This window comes from Lagopus muta, chromosome 1 (genome assembly GCF_023343835.1).
Source record: "Lagopus muta isolate bLagMut1 chromosome 1, bLagMut1 primary, whole genome shotgun sequence".
NCBI classification, from domain to species: domain Eukaryota; kingdom Metazoa; phylum Chordata; class Aves; order Galliformes; family Phasianidae; genus Lagopus; species Lagopus muta.
Window position 1 is genome coordinate 33,295,174 of NC_064433.1, and position 15,706 is coordinate 33,310,879.

Genomic DNA, 15,706 nt, shown 5'->3' on the forward strand with positions numbered 1-15,706 from the left:
ATAGTCTCATAGTCTTCATACTTTTCACAACTATTTTTCTAGACTTGAAAATGAGGTGAGAAGTTCTTCTCTCAAAAGGTTCAGCCACACTTCTGTTTTGATGAAAAGAGACTTGAGGAGTGGGCAATTTAAAAATAAGGGCAGCGAAGAAGTTCTGTGGAAGCCACAAGAGGTTGAAATTGTTAGTAAAGACAGGCAGTAAGTTTGTGGTAATTGCCTATGTACCCATTATTTCTATCATTTTTCACTACTTAATCATTCAGCTAATATAAATCAAGACTTTGGTAGCAGCTAAACTGTTAAATGACTGTTCCCTAATGTAGACCTCCCCCTCCCCTCCAAGATAGATCAAGGGAAGCTGCTTCTTCTAGTCTTCATGAAGAAAGTTTTTTATCATCCCAGCAGCTGTATTCTACATGGAAGGCTACAGTATGTTCAGTTCTTTCAGTGTTCCAAGTAACAAACAGATAATACATATGATTTGTAAAAACAAGTATGCAGTGCCTATAAGATAGCTCTCATAATTGATATGAAATAAAAAATAGGGTGAAAACAATAAAGCTTCTTGTAATCAAACCAGAAACTTGTACCATGAATGTGTAAATAAACAGAAATGACCTGGAGCTGCTTGTTGAGCAAATGGGAAGAAGAAAGTCTTACTATTGTGAAAGATCAAATGAATTAATGCCTATCAAAGGAAAAGGTATTCTGAGAAAACTCAGCTGTTGCAGTGGCTGACTCAGAAGAGTGGCCATCACTGAAATGGGAGATGAATTGGCAAATGCTCAATGGTCACATTATCCAGATGGAGAGTTCCTCATTTTTGCCCATTTGGGGTCTAGGCACAACAGAAAAATCCTGCTCTGCCACAAGCAGTTATTCAACAAAAAAATTGTGATCCCATCTTTCCGTAGTTTGGAGACAGGATCATGAGGCCACCTGCTCTTCCCAATTTACTAAGAGCCATAGGAAGGATGCCAGTAGATGACTAGAAATGTCTAATGCTGGAAGCTTTCTGTCTGTACCTGTTTTTTTCATCAGTGTTTTCAGACACATCCATTTCAACAGATTTAAATTGGTGACATGGGCACGTAAAATCCCAAACTTTAAAATGCAGTATGGAGAAGGCCATGAAGAAAGGATATATCCTTGTCTACCTTTACACATTTTTGGATTTTGTTGTTGCTGTGAATTTGTTTCTCTGCATTACAGCAATGTGGAAAGAATCACAGGTCTTTTAAACATTGAAGAGTAGTTTTAGATAAAGCAGTTCTCTCTGTTCTGGTGAAATCCTGAGAAGAAACACAGTTTAATTTTCCAGCCTATATTTTAAAATCTCTTTTCAAATTCATGATGTAAGCTTGGATAAATAAATAGCACATTCAGTGTATTTTCTTGAAATAATGATCTTAGCAAAAGTGATTTTCAGACTATGATTTTTATTCCAACTGGAGATCCATTCTGTTTGTAAAGCTATCAGAGCTAGTGATTTGGTGCAGCAGATGACTGGCGATTTCTTTCCTTCTGGGATATTTTTAGGAAGGAAATATTAATGTGGGTTTAGCTCTTAGACACTCAAATAACATTAAGAAAATATGGATTAATTTTTTTTTTCTTCCAGACTTTGCAGAATTTCATGAGTCTTTCCAACCTATAGGCTTTTCATTTACAAGATGAAGATAGTATTTATTTTCCCCTTGAAGGCAACGTGAACTTATTGTTACAAAACATTGATATCTTTGAATGGAAATAGTTGCAAGGGCAAAGGAACGATGAGGTTGATCTATCTAATCAGTGGTTCATTATTCTGTTTTGTGTCCCTGTCTCTGTCTTTACTGGGTATGCTGTTTGGAGGTCAGATGGGTTCTTACAAGAACTGGTGAGAATGAGATTAATTTTTAATTCTTAGAGGTCCGAAGATGAGGCCTTTAAAAGCTTTTCTATCTGGATCAGACCACTCTAACCCTTAATAAAATATTATATAATGGCTTTGTAATACAGTCAGTTAAACTGACCGACATGTAGGTGTATGTGTACAAGATAATTGCCTCAGTCTTGTTTTCATGCAAGCAAGCAGAATGTTACAAGATTAATTTAGCAAGAGGCACTCTTATTTTTGGTGCTGATGAATAACGGCTCAGGATTTATTATTTCTCAAGTTTTATAACTGAAAGAAGCAGAGTGAATAACCTGTCTGTATATGCGTGAATGTGTATAGCTTAGGCAGACATCATATAGTGATGTGTAGTTTTGTTACTTGGAAGTGTAGGGGGAACTGCAATAAATGTAAGAATTAATGTGACTCATGGAACTGCATGTTTTATGATTACAGAAAATTCAGTTTTGGTTTGGAGGCAAATAATTATATGTAATAATAAAATGAGATAAAACAACATTTATTCTGACACAGGCAAATAGAGTGTTGTGAAACTGCAGATGAGTTTTACAGTACCATGGGCAAGCTAACCCAGGAGATGCTAGAAGACAGTCTGATTGACAGCAACGAACTCATGCAGGTGAGTAATTGTGGTATAATGTTCTGCATTCTCCAATCATCCTTCAGGGGCTGATTTTTAAAGAATTACATTTTCTATTCAGATACTGCAGGAACATAAACTCTCTCAAGAATAAAAATTTAAGATAAATGCAGATGACCTGCAGTTAAAGCTGAAAATCTTACACATTAAAAACAGGAAAGACTAGACTCCACTTGATAAAGAGTATGTGTATGTTGAGAGCTGAAAGTTTGGTGTGGTACAGTGTGCAATTGAATCTACGCAAGCAAGATGTGGAATCTCTTTGTAGTCATAATTTTTAGGATGTTCTTTTATTTTGTTTTTGTTTTGGCTAGTTATTTATTACACTGAGTCCTTTTCATTCTGCAGACATAGTGGGAGACGATCAAGTGAGAAATAGAAGAAGAGTCCTTCATGATTTAAAAAAAAATTGCCTTGAAGGGCAGTCAATGAACTATAAACAAAGACATTTGTAGATAACTACGCTCATTGAATTCTTACACTTATGTCATTGGATAAGAACAAATCTCTGCTTTGTTCTGGGAAAGGAAAGGGACTTGAGTATTGCAGATAAAAATTGTATTGATTTGAGCTTGCATATTTTTTATAATATACATGATAATATTTCTGCAAGCAAAGTTAGTAGACACTTCCATAGTCTAATAAAGTACTGTTCTGAAGCAAAGAATTGCTTTCAGACTTTTAGTTGTTTTGTCTGCTGAGGGAGCTCTAGGAGTAGGAAAGGCAACTACCGTGGCTTTGTTCTGCTTCAAAAATGAAGTGCAACTGGTCAGAAGTACTTGTATGGTTTAATATAGGTGTTATGGTTCCTTATAGGGTAGTATGGATAATGAAGACATGTGAGGAGGGCAGCATGCCTATTTTGTGTATGTCCTCTGAGTAGAAGAAACCATAGTACAGTTTAGATAGCATTCATAGAGTCAAAGGCAGGCACTGACAGTGTAGTTCTTTTCGTCAGAGAAATTCTCTCCAGATTGTCTTTACCTTTAGAGGAGAAAAGTAGGCAGTGTAAGTATTTGCAGTTAGGGGATATGAGTCCCACCACGTGCCTGACTGCTGCGTTTGAATAGTTTTGGTGGGTTTTTTTTCTGCTTTGGAGATGAAAGTAGAGAAATATGAACCAGTTCATTAATGAAAGGAGATAAACTGCTTGAAAATATTACTTTTATAAATTGCTTTAAGATTTTCTAGACAAGTAAGCCAAAGATGAGCATTTAGGCTGCTTTGTTTTCAAAATGTTATTTTTTTTCCTAATTGGAATCAGAGTGATGGTTTTACTTACATCTGATACTTTTTACAAGGTGGCTGAGGGATTAATATCCTGCCATGGGGAAGGATTAATATTCTACTCTGTCTTTTCTATACATTTCAGTAGAGGTTGCTAGTGGTGATCATCTCCCTTTTCTTTAAAGTTGCATGATGCTTTCACTTGTATTTTAACTACTTGTCCAGGCTTACTTAAGCCTCTGAAAAATAGCTGGCACTTCTGGACCACTAGGAAACAAGTCCTGCTCTATAGACTTATTGCCTTTTGGAGCTAGAAGAGGAAGGTATGGCTGATGCTTCAGGAGCAAGAGTTGATAGAGCAGATTTTTGAATTAGATGAGCTTTTGCATATTTGGCCCTTACACTGAAAGAGTTCTAGCTCTTCTCCTTCAAGCTGAGGAGAGCTTGGAGTGATTGGAGGAGCAAGGAAGCCAACAGCTTCCTCCTTTTTCAGACTGAGCAGTTTAGGTGAATTAAGGGTAAGTGCTGCATACTCCAGATGCTAGGCTGCATGTGTATTTAGGACTAGCAGTTAAGCAAATACAGTATTCAGTAATGTCATTTTATTGGCCTATTGATAAACTTTAGCTCTTGCAAGGAGACAAAAGACTGTATGCCAGGTGTCTGCAGATTCTTTAAACAACGTGTGCTTATTTGGGTAAAGGGTTTCATGCCTTCCCATAAAATAAGCGTTTTTACAAGCAGCTAAATTAGTTCAGTTTGTAGGTTTAGAAACATTCCACTTTAGAGATGAAAAGAAAACAGAAAAAGGAGAGGTACACCTGTGTGTTTACTGCGGTGGAAGGGAATAGGTTAATCCCTCTCTGTTAGCCCAGTGTTTTGGACCATCTCCTGCAGTTACCTGCATTTGATGATAATTCACTGGTAACTTTTTGCTGGAGTCTGCAAGCAGCAGCTTAGTCTGTTTTTGAGTTTGTTTTTGCTTTTTGTTTTGTTTTCCTAGTGAAAAGAGAGAGAAACCTTAAATCATTGTGGAGCAGCTCTTGAATCAAGACTTTGCGAGCTATCTTGCAAAAGCAGAACTTCTTCCCTCCTCTGGAAGCCACAGGCCTGTCACCTTTTGTATGGCATTCTGCTGAGAGCATAGCTGACTGCAGTTTTAGAGTAAGGTGTGAGGTTTGAGATGAGAAGGGAAGGTGTTTTTCTCACCTCTTTAAGTGTTCCCAGAATCTGTCCCTCATTGCCATAAATAAGACCGTGCAGCCAAACTCATAATGCTTTGTATTGTAGGCCATTTCCCACTGGCCCAGTTTCACCAGAATTAATCACATAGCATCCAAATCTGTGTGCAAACTAGAAGCAAGATTCGTTGAGGCATTGCTGTGAGATCACAGGTGCTGATTGACAAAAATTTTTGAATGTGCACCAGCATAAAATCTGTTTGTGGATCTCTTAGGTAGCAAGTGAAGCTCCTAGTTAGAATCTGACAGCAAGTAATTAAGCAAAAAATGTGTGCAAAAGAGAGAAATTGCACAGGACCTGGAAAAGACGCATTGGAGACATGGAAAAGCTGGAAGCATAATCGAAAACAGTAGGTGTGAGGAGTAAATGGAGAGTTCAGGCTGACTGTTCACATGAAGGGTAAATAGCATATGGAAGAAGTTACCTGAAAAGGCTGTTGACACAAAGAGTAGAAATAAATTCCAGACGTACCTCCTTCTCTATGAAGGGAGAGAGTTGAGACATATGGGCAAAAACACGGTGAAGTGTGATGGAGATCAAACAAACAGGCAGACATGTTGGGCCGGAGGTGGTTGGGCCTGGTCTTTCTCCAGATCATAAAATTCCCCCATCTGGTAGACTGCCAGCGTATCACCGTTCAGGCCCTGGAGGATATTTGTCTTTCACAGCAGTGTTTCAGTTTCACTGAGTGATGAAGCTTCAGTTCGTGCTCTGGGTTTCTGAAGGCATTCTCCTTGCCTCAGAATCTTTGCGGGGCTCAAAATACAGAGTTCCTTACACACAGAAGCCTGTTGACCTGTACTACTGGCCTGTGTGATCTAGCCAGGATTACCCTTCCTGCTTCTCATTGCTAGAATCATTGCCACCGCAGATTTTTTTTCCCCTTTTTTTAATCAGGAACAGTTCAGAATTCATGTTTGCAGTTTTCTTAATGTATTTAGCACAGACAAAGTACTGTCTGTGAATCAATTAAATAGAAATTGTTCACAATTTCCTTTCATGTTAATTGAGGCCATTTGCTTTTAAATGAAAATGCCAGTGACTTACTAGCACAGGAGCAAGAAAAGGGAAGATTTCCTGCCATGGCTGAGGAGAAATTTTTATGCTGCTGTCTGTCAGTAGACATTAACTTGTGAAAAACTCTTAATTTTTTCAAAGAAACTCTGAGAAATGATGTTTCAGGGTTTTCTTTTTTTCAGTGCAAAAGTAAGGGGAAAAGGACTACTGAATTAGATAGAACCAAATCAGCAGTGATACTGCAATGAGTATGATCTGTCTTCATGCCAGGTTGGTTGCTGGCACACGCTGTCTTATTACAAAATGGCCTAAAGCAAAATTAATGCTGAAAGTAAGTTCATTTGCAGCTATTGATCATCTTTAACTCTGAGTATTGAAGTAAATAAAATTTAGTAAGAGCTTTTTGTGATCTTGTTCTAATGGTTACACATTGCGATTTTGCATACAGAGAGTTGCGGTGGCACTTTAATGACAGGACAAATCCTTTTTTTTTTTTTTTAATGTTAGCTGGACAATATTGGGTTCTTCCTGTTAGTCTATAACTCAGGTGATGTAAGGGATCCATTAACACTCTCCATTAAGCTGGGGCTGCTCATCCCTATCTGCAGCAGTGTCAGTGCCTTGTTGAATACTTAAGCAGAAGCATAGTTCTTCTGGAAGATGCCTGATGCCTCAGTGCTGCAGGTGTGCTGCCAAGGAGAGGACTGATAATAATAATAAATTAGTACAGCAGATTTTTAAGAAGTCTGTATATCTAGCATTACCTTAGGTGCTTTTAAAACTCTAAACTATGTGCTTTTCTAGTGAGTCTTATTTTTCTTACAGGAAATATCAACTAAATTATAAAAGTAGACTATTTGCATTTTTTTCATGGCACAGTGTTTAATTCTGCGTGTCTGTGAAAGTCTGTTCATGGACAAATCTTTTGTAGGACTGTTGATTAAAGGAATGATTGTAAAAGCTGCATATTCTTTCCCCTTAGACTGTTTATACCATGGCTCAGTTTCCCTTCCCACAACTGGCAGAATTAAGGGAGAAGTACACTTACAACATTACTCCTTTCCCTGCGACAGTAAAGTCAACTTCACTTTCAGGGTGAGTTTGAAATGCACTTCTTACAGTGGATCATTGTCAGATATTGAAATTACATCTTCCCTTATATGCACCTAAAGAAAATAAAGATGTTTAGTAGTAATCATGTTTAAGAATGTCTTTTTCCTTTTTCCTTTATATTCTCCTTTGTCAGAAGGCTAGGCAGAACCAGAGACAGTGATGAAGAGAATGATCTAGATGATGAAGACTCCATTGCCAATGCAATTGGCTGTCTTGGACCATTAAGTGGCTTTTTGGCACCAGAGCTCCAAAAGTACCAGAAACAGATGAAAGGTAAAAACGTTCTAGTTAATTTTGAAAAACGGAGTTAAATCTGCATGACCCTGCAGAAATCACTTATATGTTCAACTGTGAAAGCTGCTGTGAAAATGGTATTTTTAATTCATATAGGGATTACAGCAGATGACAAACCACTTCTTCTGCGGTCCATGAAGATGCATTGAAAGTCAATTTCAAAGGCTGCATATACAATATTATACAATATTATTCCTTTATTGGTTCTGCCCCTAGTCGTATCCCACAGGCTCTCAACCTGTTCCTGACTGTTTCTCTGAGGAAGCATTCTATCCACTTTTTTAACACAGAGAGTAACTCCCTCGCTCCTCCTACCTTGTCTATCCCTTCTAAAAAGCTTATAGCCCTCAGTGGTGGTATTCCAGTTATGTGAATCATCTCACCATGTTTCTGTGATAGCAGTAAAATCATAATTTTCCAAGTGCTTCATGGTTTCCAGCTCCTCCTGGTTATTTTCTACTCTGTGTGCATTGGTCTTCCAGCAGCTCTAGATTAAAGCTGTCATGAGCCCAGCCAGCTTGTTGCCTAGTATATTCTTGGGTGTATTTTGGGTATATTCAATTTAAGAAAAAAAGATTGGATATGGTTTAGGGTGTTCTGACAAAATGCTATTTTTTCAAATCCTTCAACTGAAATAATTTTTTGGACACAAATGTTCAGATGTGCAAACACTCAAAGCAGAACAAAATTCTGATACAAGAGAAAAACACAATGAGAAGAACATAATATTTCTTAACTTGCAGCAGCCTTTATGAAGTGGTGTTTGATGGTGACATTATGATACCCTGTGAGGAGCTATAGTTTAAAAGAATGAAATGTGTATGAATAAAGAGGGAAACAGAGTGATGTAGAAGACACAGTTATATGATTACCCATCATTGTTCTTGTGGATTGGTTTTACTGAGACCTTTATGCTGAAATTTTCCCTGTTGATTTTTGTGGTGTCTTTTTTTTTTTCTTTTTTTCTTTCTTAAGGGCATATAGGTCTCCACCTGCTACTTCAAGCTAGCACTTAGTCAGAACATCAAACTGCTATTGCAAACTAAACCAAAGACAAACATCCCTTGAAAAAGGATTATCCCCTTGACCCCAGAGTTCCAGTTTGGTGGTGCATCAGAAACAGCTGTGAAAATAAGTTGCACTGCCTCTTTTGCTCTGTGGTTGCATATCAGAGAAGCTCAGAAGTTGCCCAACTCCTCAGCTGCTCTGCTTGCTACTGTCAGCTTATCCCCTGTGGTGCTATAACCGTTTCTTGATGCTTCTTGCTAGTATCACTTAGGCCATTTGTTTAACCTCATGCCTCTTCAACTATAGCACATTTTATGATTTGCAGTTTTAGCCTCATCTTTGACCAGCTGAGTATTTTTAAGAATACTTTTTTTTAATATTCCTTTAAAAATGGCTTGGCGTACTTTGAGGTTATTGGAAAGCCATGATCGTAACTTTACACTGCTTTGTTAATTGATGTTGTATTCTTAAAACATGCACTCCTCCCCCTGCCTCCCACCAAATTCTTACTATTCTTAAGGATTAGCTCTAGAAATATATATTTGTTAAAAAATACTGCAGCTTTATTAAATATGTGTATTGTAACAACTTTGATTAAAGACTACAGTTAAATAAGAGAATAGGAATCAGCCACAGTCTTGCCTTGCTGATAATCTGCAGAACTCTTAAGTATACCAATTAACTCCTTGTCTCCACTTTCTTCCCACTCCATGCAGATCAGAATGAAGAACAAAGTCTGGGCTCCAGTAACATTGCAGAACTTAGTCCTGGAGCAATAGAGTCTTGCCGAAGCGAGTATCACGCTGCTTTTAACAGCATGATGATGGAGCGTATGACCACTGATATCAATGCACTGAAAAAGCAGTATTCCAGGATAAAGAAGAAACAGCAACAGCAGGTTCACCATGTGTATATCAGAGCAGGTAATACATCAAAACATACTCAGTTACTGATTTATTACAAGCCAGTCTCATAATAGGAGGCAAGACCAATAACGCTCTTTTACTTTTAGCCAAATAGCGAAAATGAAAGATTGACTTGCGACATTAATAGCAGAGTAGTTGTAACTTAATAGATACAAAATGCAAATGAGAAGGTGATGATGTTTCTTCTTTTGCCAGGATCTGAAGATGATGACCCTGGGATATTTTTAAGTCCCAGGGACCAGCTGAACAATGGTATTTAAAAGCGTCATTGCTGTCTGGGTGCACTGTGCTGATCTCTCTGATTCAAAAGTTTAAATCTTTGGCATTCTTGGAGTTGACATACTGATGCACTGGAAAAAATGATAAAAGGAGATGAGTACACTTTGGATCAAACAGCAGATAGATTCATAGCTGGTACATAGCTTCCTATACCCCTGAGATCATCAGGGCATGGCAGGTTCAAATGTTCCATTGTAGCTGACAGTTTATTTAGCCCTCATGATATTGCTCTCAAATTCGGGCTGGATGTTAGTTTATTATTTAGCAATCTGTTTTACAGAATCTGTTTCTCCAGTTGGGATTCAGTGATCTGGAGATTAGTCTGAACAGAGCAACTGAAGGTGTACAAGCTCCTTATTGGAAGTCATCTTTCCAAGTCAGCATTGAAACATGCAGATGGATCACTGCAGGGAGTTTTATTCCTCTCCCACTGGCTAAACTTTTTTGTAGGAGCTGCTGCTTTCATTAATGTTAGCATCTTTTTTGAAGGAAATTCTTTTCAATAGTGGCAATATATCTGCTTTCAATAAAGGCAGTAGCTGTGCCAAAACAGTGCAAACAGTAAGATGTTGATTCCCAAGGACTGCCAAAAAAAAAGAATAAAAAATCAAACCAATACAGTAACAGTTCTAATTCTTCTAATCATGTCACAGGGCTGGGTTTGAGGTTTAATCAAACTGTCACCTAATTACCTAATTCTGAATTTACTGCTGTGATTTGAATTAGAGGATATAATAATAAGTTGGTGTGCTTTTATCTATTAAAAATATATTGGTTCATTCTGTATTTACTCAAGCCTCATGGAGGAGCTTAGATGACTGAATTCATGTAGGGACTGAATTGCCTCTTAAAGCTGGAATAGAAATGAAGGAGGGGGGTGCAGATATCAGAAGCCAGCTTCAGTTACAGCACAATTTCACAAATGGAGGAACTGTATTTGTTATGACTTATTCTCACGGTTTTCCTGGCTCAGGACTTAGTAAGGATGGAGGGAGAATGGAATGGAGGGAGAATAGCTTTGTTTTTGACTCCAAATTGTAAGAGGAATTCAGTGATTTTACTTGAAGTCAGTCCTACAAACCTTTGCTATACTTCAAGAAAGGCTAAAAATTGTCTTTGCTGATAGATCCTTGGAACATTTTGTTTTGACATTAGTTTAACAATACTGTGCTTCTTTCAAACACTTTCTTTCAGACAAAGGGCCAGTTACCAGCCTCCTCCCTTCTCAGGTAAACCATTCCCCAGTGATTAACCACCTCCTTTTAGGAAAGAAGCTGAAATCAAGTAACAAATCTCTCAAGAATGCTGTTATCCACATTCCAAGTCATGCTACAGGGAAGATGTCTCCCATTCCCCAAGAAGATCTTAAATCAAAACTAAACTCTCCGTGGCGCACTCACATACGAGTTCATCGAAAGAATATTGCTAGGGCTAAAGGCCAGCTGGGCTATGGGGATACCATAGGACTTATAGATGAGCAGAGTGAGAGCTGTAAAACAAATTGTCCTGGTGCAAAGGGGGACACTTCCAAACATTCTGATTTTGGAGGAGGAGGTAGCTTGGATGACAGGACTACTCGTAGAGCTGACCAGCAGTCTGCTGATGCAGTCTCTACGGGCAGCAATACAGACGTGACAGTGGTTCAGCTAAAACTGGAAACGCTGGAACTCACCTCAGATAACAAAAGTGATGCTGAGTCAACATCCAGTCAGTCCTGCCAGCCACATTCATCTGAGTCGTCTGCTTCATCCACAGACAGTGGAAACCTGGCTAAATCTCCCCAGCCTGGTAATTCAAAGCCACAAGTCTTCAATCCTTTCCCCAGTGTTAAGCCTCTTCGAAAGTCAGCTACAGCCAGGAATTTAGGGCTGTATGGCCCCACCGAAAGAACGCCAACTGTTCACTTTCCCCAGATGAGCAGAAGTTTCAGTAAGTCAGCCAGTGCTAACAATGGGACCAGGAAACGATGATGTACCGCATGGCACTTTCTATTTCTGACAGCAACAAAATTTGTATTGCTTTTTTAAATTTTATTTTATTATGTTTGTGTGTATGCGTGTCCCAAAAAGTTCCTAATCTTTACCTAATGAGGACAAAAGTGGCTACCAGATGTATAATTTTGTGTCTTTGAAAACTGTGCTCCCGTGTTGCTATGGGATAGATTAGTGAAGATGCACTTTGGAACCCTGTTGCTGATTTCAATGTTTCTGTGGTAAAATAAACATTGATTTGGGGCATGAAGCATACTAAAATCACCAGCTGCCTTTAACCCATAGGCCTCAACGGCTGCCTCTTGTTTCTTTCAAACCTGTGAGGACAAACTGTCTGCCTGGTGCAGCAAAACCATAATGCAGTTTTTAAACCTGTTATGCAGCCTCCTGGTTAGACTTCTTCATCACGCTGAGTAACTGGAGAAGCCACAACTAACAAAAGCACAAGCAGCCCTCGCAATCAAAAGTATCACTTCTGTTGTTGAACATGGACATGTGTTTATACTGAACCACGTGGCTTCAACCGTTCTCCAATTGCATGTCATGCTTCTCTTCCCATGGCAGTCCTCTGCTGATAATGTTTTTAATATGAATGTAAATCAGTGAGTGTGAGAATAGCAGACATAAGTCCTTCCACAGCACTGGTTTGCTCCTTTTCTTTTGCATATAATGGCTGGGGAGTTGCAGCGCTGCAAAATTAGGTATAAGGTACAACTATATGTATAGTTGTGTTGAATGTTATGACACATCTTGGCTTTAGTGGATGTAAAACTATTACCTAGATTACAACCAGTTTTGTAATTAAATCACATTTACCTGCTTAGCAGTAGGTAAAATACATGAATGTTCCAAAGTAGTTTAGAAGTTAAAATTCTAGAAATAGAGTAGTAAGATACTTAGGGTGCCACTTGTCATTAAAACCCAGCACTATCAGCCACTGTGTTAGTGGATTGGACCCTTTGGACTGCCAGGAGTTCCCTGCATGGTTCTGGCTTGTTGAGAAACACCAATGGCTAAGTTGTAAGCTGAATATTTACTTCTCAGTTAGTCCCTGCCAGTTGCTTAGAATGTTTTCTCAGAAGCCTGACTTTTGATACATGTCCCCCACTAAAGTTTTGCAAAGCTGATAAATACCATGAGACAAACAACATTTATAGGTGTATATATAAATGTAAGCAGGTAGGAAAAGAAACTAAATGTGGATCATTCCACTTTGGGGTTGCAAAATCAAAGCAAACTCCAGCAAATCAGGTTGCTCTTAAAAGATTACAGCTCTGCTGTACTGTATGCATTGACTCTGATTTGTGACAGTAGTACTTCCAAGTTCCTCATGATGTGAAACTATCCTGACTTTAAGCTGAGGTAAAGACAGTAATGACAAATCAATCCCATTGTATCTATTTCCTCATCCTCATTCCTTGTTAAATTTGGAAATTAACGTATGATTGTCTACTTATTAATGTATCCCATGACTTTTAGGATGTGATAACAATTTTAGCTGTACGATATACCCTGTTTATTGTTGTGGGGACAGATTTATTTCACTGTTGTATTTTATACAGGTGTATGAATATAGGATAGTATACAAGTACAAACATTATGAATTTTAAACAGTTATAGATCAAATCTTGCCCCTGCCTTATTTCAGGTTAAGTAGTATTGTCGATAATGATTATTTGTAGCATTAAGTAAACTTAAAATAACGTAGAATAATCAGTGGACTGTAATGAGAACTGTTTCTGCCTTGATTTAAAAGAAATGCACTTCTTTTCAAAATTGTACTGTGAATCATTCTCCCCATTTTTTCGTAGCGGTGGCAGATCATGCGGCTGTGTATGGAACCAGTGAAAAATAAAAGGAATGTCATTCTGAAAAAGAAAAATGCCAAAATGTCACTAGTATGTGCATGAATTTTTGACACATTAAGATGTGATTAAGTAATGGAAAATTAGCAAGCTTTGCATAGATGATGGTCTGGGGAAAGAAACATCAATAAAATACTAATTCTGGTGATTCAGACCTAATCAACAGTGACTGTGATTTGAGGGACCTGGGCTTTACTTGGACTGTTAGAATTGAGGCAAAGCAACTGTGTGTATTGGTTGAGTGCTGTTTGCAGCAGGGAATTTTGTCAAAAATGACATTCAGTTTTCTTGGTTCCCATAACTAGCAATACTGAGTTGTTTGGTACCCCAAAGGATGTTTGACCTACCTAAAATCTGTCTGCTGAGCACACAGCAAAAGCATTTGGTACTGAGGAGAAACATTAAAAAGAGGTCCAGAGAGCCAGGAAACTCCAGAGAAGTTTCCAGTTATTTTTTCCCTAAAGATTCCCTTAATCAACTAAGGTCTGTGGATGCAGCTGTCTTGGGAGGATTGTCAAAAATTCATCCTAATGGATCACTGTCTTTGTTGTTGCTTTGTTTGCTCCCATTTTTCACATTTTTTATTGGTGGAAAATCAAAGCAGGCAGTTGTCACGGTGTCCACAAATGCTTGAAGAAGTGCAGAATTGCCCCATGAATGAGCATGTTCAACCCAAGTGTTGTCAGTCAACAGGAGCTGGAGGGATGATGGGCTGCTCGAGCACCTAGAGGCTGAGACCTCTGAGTATCACCTTGTTTAGTGGTAGGCATCCTAGAGAAGGTGTGGGAAGGATGAATCCAGCCAGAACCCTGTAGGAAAAGCCGTGCATAAAGAGGATCTTCTTGATAGTCGTCTTCTGAAGACTTCATGGTTTGTACCGTCTGGAATTTGAGTGATCTTAAATGCGGCAAAGGAAAGCTACAGCACGTCTTTGTCCTCAGTTCTAATGAGAGGTTCTTTTAACACGCTTTAGGGTGCAGAATTGGATGCCACCTAGGGTTAATAGTGTTTCAGGCTGGTCAGTGGTCTGGCCCACATGCCTTCAGTCTGCATGATGCAGCTTCTGCTGTGCTTAATCCTGCACACAGCATGCAGCAGTTACTGGCTCACCGCAGGTTTAACAAGAGCCACAAAACTTTTTAAGTCTTTCTTTGATAAAACCATACTGAACCATGCTGGCTTACCACAAATAAGCAGGAAGGATAGGCAGTAGTAACAGGGATGTGGGAGGTAATGTATGTAAATTGGGATAAGAGCATAAACAAGGTGTGTGGCAAGCTGGATGCCTGTGCTTCTTTTTAAACATTTAGTTTACAGACAACACATGGAAGGATCAGGTCAGCTGTGTGCCCCTCTTCCCCTCGGTGCTCACAGGGAGCTCTGGCCTGCCTGAGGTCTGCCAGGAGCTGATCTGTGCTGATGGCGCCCACCCATGTTGTAGCCCAGCCACTGTCCTCAGCCTGCCAGCAAAGGGGAGATGATAACTGAGGAGCAGCTGGATGGAGTTCACTGAGGCTCCCTTGGCAGGGCAAGCCACTAAAAAAGGGAGTGGATGCTTGAATCCCAGCCAGGGCAATACCTGAGCTGTTTCTGCAGGCACTCTTGCCTCCTGGTCTGTGTCCCGAGCCAGCTGGATGTGAACCAGCTCTGTGGAGAGCATGGCTGGGATTGCACTGTCCCGAGACTGAGCTCACAGATGTTGCTAGCAGATGGTTGTGCCAGGCTGCTGCTAGATGGTAGTGAATGCTTCGCTGTGGGTGAAGCCTGACATGCTAACTGAAGCTCCATGGTGCAGAGCTGGCTTGCCCATGTGCTCAGACTACAGCTCACATCATGGTGCAACCAGAGGCTGCCCTTCTGGGGCAGATCCTTAGCCTGCAGCCACCTGAGTGCCTGGGCTGTGCACAGCATGTTGAGTGGTGATGGTTGGCCAGGGTGGGGCCGATGAGAAAATCTGCAGTAAATGAGTGCTGTGCTGTCCTGAGTAGCTGAATGCACAGTGAGGATTGCAGGCAACGCTGCGGCAGCAAAACTTCTTCCTTCACATGAAACAACACAAACACAGAAGCCAGGAATGAAAGGAATAATAAACAGCAGAGAGCTTGAGTCTGAAATAGTAGATGTCAACTCCTATGTGAGCTCTAAGGTGCACCTTCTGCCTGAACTCCAGTCGTCCCATGAAAACCACTCACATGGGAGTCAAACAG

The 15,706-nt window shown here is 39.5% G+C and overlaps 1 protein-coding gene across 5 annotated transcripts in view; it reads left to right on the forward strand.

Annotated features, from left to right (window-relative positions):
- The window catches only part of TBC1D30 (TBC1 domain family member 30), a 49,917-nt gene extending 36,264 nt beyond the window's left edge, over nucleotides 1–13,653 (forward strand). For 2 of the 5 annotated variants that reach the window (XM_048944118.1, XM_048944146.1), the window contains 6 exons: nucleotides 2,411–2,516; nucleotides 7,006–7,118; nucleotides 7,270–7,409; nucleotides 9,155–9,361; nucleotides 9,560–9,616; nucleotides 10,838–13,653. In XM_048944118.1, the coding sequence (XP_048800075.1) occupies nucleotides 2,411–2,516; nucleotides 7,006–7,118; nucleotides 7,270–7,409; nucleotides 9,155–9,361; nucleotides 9,560–9,616; nucleotides 10,838–11,613 (1,399 nt within the window). In that variant the 3' untranslated portion in view covers nucleotides 11,614–13,653. The remainder of the gene's footprint in view (nucleotides 1–2,410; nucleotides 2,517–7,005; nucleotides 7,119–7,269; nucleotides 7,410–9,154; nucleotides 9,362–9,559; nucleotides 9,617–10,837) is intronic. The other 3 variants (XM_048944136.1, XM_048944156.1, XM_048944125.1) reach the window with 2 other exon arrangements.
- Nucleotides 13,654–15,706: the final 2,053 nt, after the last annotated feature.